This window comes from Piliocolobus tephrosceles, chromosome 5 (assembly GCF_002776525.5).
Source record: "Piliocolobus tephrosceles isolate RC106 chromosome 5, ASM277652v3, whole genome shotgun sequence".
NCBI lineage: Eukaryota > Metazoa > Chordata > Mammalia > Primates > Cercopithecidae > Piliocolobus > Piliocolobus tephrosceles.
In genome coordinates, this window is record NC_045438.1 from 113,250,240 (window position 1) to 113,259,596 (window position 9,357).

Below are 9,357 nucleotides of genomic sequence, written 5' to 3' on the forward strand. Positions count from 1 at the left end.
TTCTGCAACTATGTGTTTTCATTGATTTGTTCTTATAACTTCCATATTCCTCATGATAAGTATAGAAATAGTCATTTCAACTAAAAGCAACAGAGTGCTAGCTGCTGTGTTCTTTCCCTAGGAAAACTTCCACTGAATATTCTATAGAGGAAGTTTTCTTTATTTGGTGAGATATTTTTCAAGGTTCAAACACATAATTGAAATGGGTGGGTTGATTCCAGGTGTTAATGCTTAAGAATACATCTTTCAGTCCCTCACCCCAATCATGGAACATAAATGGGAGAAGGGCAGTGAGCTTAACGGTGTGCCTGATTTTGAGTGATAAAAAAGCATATCATTTTAAAACTGTAAGAAAATGTGTATTTTATTTATTAATAAAACAAAACTTTTTTTCCTTTCCCAGGTTCATCTGATGTTTCCTGATCACGTACCAAAGCCTTGTTGTGCTCCAACCAAATTAAACGCCATCTCTGTTCTGTACTTTGATGACAGCTCCAATGTCATTTTGAAAAAATATAGAAATATGGTAGTACGCTCATGTGGCTGCCACTAATATTAAATATTGATAATAACAAAAGATCTGTATTAAGATTTATGGCTGCAATAAAAAGCATACTTTCAGACAAATGGGGAATTTCCTAAAATTAGTCTGGCTCATTTTGACTCTTTTCCTATGTACAATATCATGTATATAGTCATTTTTATTTATTTAAAGGTATATATTCTCTTTTGTGGATGCTTTATCAGTAAAATTTATAGGCCACTACATTATACAATAGATCATCTAGTCTAATTTTCAATGGGTTATGCTGAGTCCATTCAATTCCATTTCAACATTTTTTTCGAATACAATTTTATATAATTTTCTGAGATTAGACAGAACTCCTTTGACTGTTTAATATTGTGGAAGGAAATTGAATAATTTATTTATATTGTGCCAATGAAAACCACGATAGGATATTTATTTAGAAATAAGACTTAAAAAAATAACAACCCAAACAAAAATGCTTGGATAAACACAATTTCTCTTTTAGAGTTCCTGCTTCATTAGATAAAGTGAAATGTTGAACTGGATTTGAATAAATAAACAGTAGGCAGAACATAGAAGCTGAAAGATTGCACATAATTGTTTTAACTGTTTGCTTTAATAAAACTGGTGTAACTGTAGGAGCATGTTCCTTTTTGGCTTGTGGATCGTAGATTTTGCAAAGAGCTCAAAGCTTCAGAAGACAGGCTTGAGCCTGTGTCCATAGCTTTCCAAGTTAACACTAACTGTAGTACAACCTTCTTACCTCAAATAAATCATATCTGCCTATTATCTAGAACACTACTGCTGCAGAATTTTTTTTTTTTTTTTTTTTTTTAGATTTAAAAACCTAGTCCAAAATAAATAAACATTTACATGTGCTCCACTTTCCTCCCCACAGGCAGGAGTCACTGCATGCATAAAACGTACAAGAGCAGAAGATGCCGACAGAACCATTTTCTTTAACTCTCCTTTATAACTGAGTTTGCTGATTGATGTGATGCAAGGGATTTTATTTAGAAGTAAAAGCACTGAAACTAAACTGGAGGAAATTATCAAAAGTCCCAGAATGGCTTTGACAGAATTGCCATTTCTGAAGAACAGCTGAAATTCATTTTTTCATATCTTTGAGAGTGAGCTCAATGAAAACCTTATTTTGTAAAGGGATTCTGTAAACCTTCTTCCAAGCACAAGTAATTCCAAACAGGAAGGTTCTGGGGCGGGGGTGTGTGGGTGTGTGCATGTGTGTTCTTCCCTCTAAAATTAATTTATTTTCTCTATCTATTGGAATGCCCTGTAAGGCCTTTCTTTAATACACACTGACTTTTTGAAGAATGATCTTCAGAATGATAACTTGCTATTTTATGGTGACTCTGTGGTTAGGCTTATTTACAGTTAATCTAAAATATTCATAAAGCACCATTTATTAATCATCCTTTTGGATCTTTCAAACAAAATTTAAAAGTGTCTTCAAAAATGTTATGGCTTTGTAATTCAGGTATATTAAAATGTTTTGAAATACAGTTTATCTTAAAGAAAATTTGACAGTAACTATATTAACGGGGATGTTAAGTAATATATTTTTGATTAATGGTGTACCATTGAGAGAATAAGAAAGGGAAGTCTATTATTTTATTCTTTAAATGTGCTGTTTAAATATATTTCCATATTTTAAAATAAAACAGATGCTAATTTCTGCTGTTCTTGATTTGGTTCTTTATTTAAAAGGAATACAAAATGTAAGTATGTCATAAATTGAGACTATAAAAATATTTATCAAATACAAAGTGTGGATCACATGATTCTTTATGTTGTTCTTAATTGCTAAAATTGTTTTTTGTGTTGTTAATAATTATCTCACTATTAAATGTGCAAAGCAACAATCCACGAATTAAAGATTTTCTTAATCTGTTCAAACAACAAGTTTTAAAAATAGCAAAAAAAAAAAAAAATTAGGATGGGGAAATACTTCATTTGTTCTTTTTCATATGAGAAGGGAGATAATGGGCATCAGTGTTTTTGCATTTTCTAGAGTTACCTATGTGTATAATATGCACATATACTCAGTCACATTATTTTCTAATAACTATTACAGTAAACTCTTAGTATTACCTTGGTGATACCCAAGCTATTACCAGAAACCAGAATAATTTGGCCTGTTTTAACAGGTCTTCATTCAGATCTTTTTAGTTTGTTAATGATGTACTTGTTTTTTTGATTGTTTATTTTTAATTTTTCTGCTTTATACTTGTTTTTATTCTGTAAAGTGGCCATAATCCTTTTTGGAAATAGAATGGCATAAATCATAAATATTCAAATTCTTTAAAACTAAGGCAAAAATAGTCTACATTAAACTAAAGAAATTAAGAAAACACAGGCGGAAAATCCGAAATTATTTTTTTCTCAACTAAGGACTGTCATTTTAGAATCCTTGTATCATCGTCATCAAACCTGAGCCAGAGTCTACTGGGTACTTCACAAGCTGGCAGATACCATCTCCCAAGACATTTACAATGAATAATTAGCTTATGTTGCAGTTCCATTCAAGTCAGAAGAAATCCTCATTCCCAAACACAAGTAACTATCTCATAACTGTTCAGTCCAGTGCTCACTATTATCTAATTTCCATCTCGGATTACCTATTTTTACTTTCACAATTTTGTTTTTGGTCTGGAAGTTTTTAAAGTTAGAAGTGAAGATGCCTTTGCTGATAAACCATAAAAATTGTTGGTATACAGGTATACATCTGTGTTTTATCAAGTTTCTTTAAGATCATAATTGAAGAGAAAGTACAAAAAGTAACAATGTCAATGCTTATTTAACTAGAAAATGATGCTATAACCAAGTTAGCAACTTTAAATAGCAAAGGCTCTGCCAAATTTTAAAAGTCTATTGCGATATTTGTTAAAGGCTGTTTTACAGACAAAGATTTCAAAGGCAGGAAAAGTCACATCAGATATAGCCTTTAAAAATTACAAAGAAATTTCAAAAATCAACAGCATGTATGTTAACTTTTGCATCCTTGTTTCAGCTTCACTAAGTCAGCTAGCCTAAAATCAATTCTGGTCCAGGCGTGGTAGCTCACATTTGTAATCCCAGCACTTTGGGAGGCCGAGGTGTGTGGATCACCTGAGGTCAGGAGTTTGAGTCCAGCCTGACCAACATGGTGAAACTCCATCTCTACTAAAAATACAAAATTAGCTGAGTGTAGTGGCACATGCCTGTAACCCCAGCTAGCTGGGAAGTTGACGCAGGAGAATTGCTTGAACCTGGGAGGCAGAGGTTGCAGTGAGCTGAGATCGTGCCATTGCACTCCAACCTGGGCAACAAGAGCGAAACTCCGTCTCAAAAATCAAATCAAATCAAATCTGAAAGGTCAAGGTAGGGGATGGGTAGATACAGTAGATCCTCAACTTCTGCAAATTATAGAGAAGAAAATAAGGTAGATAATACTGCATAAAGAGCCTCAAGAATCAGTAAGTCTGGAAACAGGACCTAACCCAAGAGTTTAGTGAGACATAAGATATATATATATGTATATTTCAGTTCATTGTGGATAATACTATATAGTTAAATATAGAACTTACTTAAAAAGCTGGACTATATTTTCTTTCAGGTATCTGCAGAAAAAAGTAGGAGAAAAATTCTCAAACTTGAGCGTAAGCCCAATAAGAGAACTTAGACTACGTATCACTTTCTCCAGCAACACACACACACACACACGTTCAGGGGAGAAATGAGTACCGCATTAGTAGCATTTTCTGATTTCTATTTGCCCGGAGCTTTGGTTTCAATGACCTTTCCATGGGGCAAGAGACAAAACCTTAGGTCTGTGCAGGGCAGGAGCTCAGATCAGAGCTCAGATTTCAGACTAGAAGTCACACTATGTATGGCATCTACACATACACGTAAACTCGTGTGCAGTTATGGCATAAATGTAAGTCTTAACAGTCTCTGATCTGATTAGTGAAGCTGAAAAAGCATTTGAGAGAAGCAAATGCAAAATTTCTCTTTTGGAACTTGACATTTAACCTAGGACCCAAGGAACTCCCACTGAAAATACACTAAGGAATATAAGCTCACACCAAAACAACCAAAGGAACAAACAAACAAAACAAAAAGTATCACAATAAATGTACAAACAAGGCACCATAAGAGGTATAAGAAAAAATGCTAACACCAAACTCATAACTGTCCTGTTGACTGAATTACTGGATATAGAATATAAGTAAGTATATTTTATGTGATTTTTTCAAAAAGAATAAAAACATAAGTATAAAAAGGTTTTAAATGAATAAATAGAACATCTAAGAAGAAAAATCTTTAAGCTTTATTGGATGTGATAGTGGTTTTGATATCAAGTACAAAAGAGATAGTGAGCTAGCTGACAGACGTGAAGAAACTATCCAGAAGGCAGCATTGAGCCAGATAAAGAGATGGAAAATCTAACAGAGAACTAAAAGTACATGGGGACTAAAGGGAGATCTAACATCCGTCTAATCAGTCTTCCAGAAAATTGGGGACAATTTTTGGGCTAACGTCTTCTCAATCAAACTCTTCTCAACTTCAAAGTCAGTCAACTTGTAATTACTGTCTTTAAATTGATAAGGAAAAATAACTTATTTAGAATTCTGTGTCCCGCAAAACTATCTTCAATAGTTAGGGCAAATTAAAACATTTTTGAGACAATAAAATGGAAACTGAAAAAGAATTTATCATTAATAGCAAAGCCACTGCTAATGGCTATACCTCAGGAAGAAAGAAAATAAAGTTCAAAAGGAAATATATGCAAAAATGATAAGTAAAAAATAGTAAACATGGGGGATAGATTAAAATAAATATCGTTTAACAACCATGGTTTAAAAAGCAGAGTAGAGTTAGAATAGTGTTAAAAGAGTTAACATAGAGTTTAAAATACAGTGAAATTATGGACTGTATGCTAGAAGGTAGATGGCTAAAAATACATGTTTTGCATTTTACTCGATGATGATTAAATTTGATTTGGCCTCAGAATTCATGGTAAAGTTTTAAGTGCAGAGATAAAAGACCAGAAAAACAACATGTATCTTCTAAATAAGGGTCAGCACGCTTTTTCTGTAGAGACCTGACTGTAAATAGTTTAGGCTTTGTAGTTTTGTTTCAACTACTCTACTCCGCATCTGTAGTGTGAAAGCAACATAAATAATACCTAAACGAGCCAGTGTAGGTATATCACAATAAAACTTTATTTACAAAGATGTGTTGGATTGGATTTGAGTCCTTGAATCGTAGATTTTTGACCCCTGTTCTAAACCAGTCATTGCAATGTGATAAAATGCAATTATTTCAACAAAATAAAAAAAGGAGGAAAAGATAACAAGAGACACATTAAAAGGGAGAAATGTTGCATAAAGTAATATGATAGAAAGAAATCCAGGCCTAGTGTGGTGGCTCACATCTGTAATTCCAGCATTTGGGAGACCAAAGAGAGGATGATTTGGGCTCAGGAGTTTGGCCAGCCTGGGCAACATAGTGAGATCTCATCTCTAATTAAAAAATGTAAAATTGGCCTGGCATTGTGGCATGTGCCTGTAGTCCCAGATACATGGGAGGCTAAGGTGGGAGAATGTCATGGGCCTAGAGGATGGAGACTGCAGTGCACTCTGATCATGCCACTCCTCCCTGGGTGACAGAGTAAGACCCTGACCCCACCACCGCCCCCGCCTCCCCTGCCCTGCTGCCCGAAACACATCCAGATAATCTCATAAAATGTTAAATGTAAGTGGATTGAAAAGTCACTATTACCGTATTAGATTTAAAAGTAGTAACTTCAACCAGTAGCTACATGTTATTTAAAGACCCAAAACCACAGAAAAGTTTAAAGTAAAACGAAGGGAAATACATATCAGGACAGCAATAGTCAACAACAAACAAAAACTCTGACTTAATCATATGTATAAAGTGTGTTTACACTTTAACACAAAACAATCATTACTAGAGACAATGAAGATCAACACATATTGATAAGGTTTTCAATCATTCTTATTTTAAGCTTAATAAGCTTAAGTGTACCTAATATTATGTTTTAGAAGTGAATAAATTATAAATTGTTAGAACTATAAGGATAAATCAAAAGTGTACAATTTTAGTGAAGGATGTTTAGCAAACTTATTGATAGATTAACAGGAAAAAAGAGCTTTACTGAGAATACAGCAGATGCCTTATTAACGAATATGACTTAATGGACACATATAGAACACTGCAGAATATACATTATTTTCAAGCAAATATGACAGGTGTATTAGTCCGTTCTCACTTTGCTGTAAGCACATACCCAGGAGTGGGTAATTTATAAGTGGGTAATTTATAAAGGAAAGAAGTTTAAGGGACTCACACTTCTACATGGCTGGGGAGGTTTTCACTATCATGGAGGAAGACGGAGGAGCAAAGACACGTGTTACATAGTGGCTGGTTATTTGACCATTACTTGTTTTAAAGGTGAAAGTCAACAATATTGTGCCAAACAATACATCTTGAGGTCAATAAGCCTTTCTAAGGTGTTCTACTTAGGACTTTAAATAGTTTGAGATGGCAAACATTTCTCCAAGGATGTCATGATAGAAAGAGGAAATATTTGAAAAATATTGACTATTGAACATAGGGGCCCAATGGATCTGTTCTCACACTAACCTTCTATTATTGAGGGCTGTTACTAAGTGAGAATAAGTTTAACTACTCTGTATCCCCCAACGCACCTTGAAAACATTTTTTTTTTTTTTTTTTTTTTTTTTTTTTTTTTTTTTTGAGACGGAGCCTTGCTCTGCCGCCCGGGCTGGAGTGCAGTGGCCGGATCTCAGCTCACTGCAAGCTACGCCTCCCGGGTTTCCGCCATTCTCCTGCCTCAGCCTCCAGAGTAGCTGGGACTACAGGCGCCCGCCACCTCGCCCAGCTAGTTTTTTTGTATTTTTAGTAGAGACGGGGTTTCACCGTGTTAGCCAGGATGGTCTCGATCTCCTGACCTTGTGATCCGCCCGTCTCGGCCTCCCAAAGTGCTGGGATTACAGGCTTGAGCCACCGCGCCGGGCCCGAAAACATTTTTTTTTAATTCACCAGTAATGTCCTCTCTAAGTTTTGCCTGCTGATATTCTGTTGATTCCTAGAGACTTTTCTCATTTGTGAATTCCTTCAAAATGACCAAATATACCAAACCATGTGTATTTACTCCCTCTAATAAATAACTATAGCACTCTTATTTTTATACATGCTTCACATCATCCCATTATGTCAGCTACTACAGTTATTTGGAAATATACTCCATCTACATTGAAAGATAAGGAAATCTTAGCATGTTCATTAATTTATCAGTTCCTCAACAGTTATCACAAAGATATTCTCAGAGTTGATGCTCAATAAGTGGTTTAGAAATAATTGGAAAATGGCCTAATTTATGGTTTAATGGGAAATAAATAGCACATCTAAAAGAAACATCACCAAAATTGAGAAAGTGAGGGGACTTAATTTCCTTATTTTCAAACCAATAGACCCCAAGCATCTCTCAATTTTAGAGTATGCTAATCTAGATAAAACGAGAAACACAATATGAAACCCACAGGATGATTTCGTTTTTCTAAATTATAAGACGGAATAAAAGCCTCCCATCAAGGTAGAAAGTGTTGCCTAATTCACATAGTGGTGATACAGAATTACGCATAGAGACAAAATGAATGATTTATGTAGATATCCATGAGAAGGGCATTTCAGGCAAAGATAGCAATGATTGCAGAAATATGGTTGGCATATTAGAAACACAGCAAGGAGACCATTGTGGTCATGCAGAGTGATTGATGGGAAAAGAGGAAGAACACAAGTGTGGGCTGATAGCAGGAAGCCAGGTTGTATAGGATCTTGAAGGCCACTGGAAGGACTTTGAATTTTTACTCAGAGATGCATAGCCATTTGGAGGTTTTGAGCAGAAGAGGCTATGACTTGTATTTTAAAAGGAATCTGGCCCCGTGAGGAGAGTACTGGGTGTTACAGTAAAGGCAGAAAGAAAGGAGGGCAGGTTAGAAGACACTGAAATAAGCCGGGCCTAGAAAATAGGATAACTTGGACTAGCATGGTAATGGCAGAGGTGATGAGAGGTGATTGGAATCTGGAAATATTTCACAGGCAGAGTTGATAAGGTATGTTAATGGAATGTGAGAAGAGAGTGAATGTATTATTCCACTCTGCATTGCTCTAAAGAAGTACCTGGAGACTGGGTGAATTCTAAAGAAAACAGGTTTATTTGGCTCATGGTTATTTAGGCTATACAAACACGGCACCATCTGCTTGGCTTATGGAGAAGGCTTGGGAAGCTTTACTTTTGGCAGAAGGCAAAAAGGGGAGCCAGTGTGTTACATGGCAAGAGAGGGAGCAGGAGAGAGGAGAGAGGTCTCAGACTATTTCATACAACCAGATCTTGCTTGAACTCAGGACCACCTGGAGGACATCATGCCATTCATGAGGCATCTGCCCTCATGACACAAACACCTCCCCCTAGGCCCCACCTCTAACCCTGGGGATCACATTTCCACATGAGATTTGGGGGGACAAACATCCAAAGTGAGTTAAGAACTCCTGCTAAAACGGCTCAAGTAACTGGAAAGAAGGAGGAATCATTTATTAGGTTCAGCCTAGGACAGAAAGGAATTGTTCCAAAGAGTTGAGACCTTGGTTATAGGCATGTTAATGTCAGAGTGAGATGCCCAGAAAGCAGTTAGAAATATAAGTCCTGATGTTGCAGGAGACATACTGGCCAGAGATATAAATCTGTAAGTCATCAGCATGTAATGGCATTTAAAACCATATAA

The 9,357-nt window shown here is 35.6% G+C and overlaps 1 protein-coding gene across 3 annotated transcripts in view; it reads left to right on the forward strand.

Moving 5' to 3' along the window:
• Positions 1 to 2,409, forward strand: part of BMP5 (bone morphogenetic protein 5) — a 122,835-nt gene extending 120,426 nt beyond the window's left edge. For 2 of the 3 annotated variants that reach the window (XM_023222976.1, XM_023222977.1), the window contains one exon: positions 404 to 2,409. In XM_023222976.1, the coding sequence (XP_023078744.1) occupies positions 404 to 553 (150 nt within the window). In that variant the 3' untranslated portion in view covers positions 554 to 2,409. The remainder of the gene's footprint in view (positions 1 to 403) is intronic. The other variant, XM_023222975.2, reaches the window with a different exon arrangement.
• The last annotated feature ends 6,948 nt before the right edge of the window (positions 2,410 to 9,357 follow it).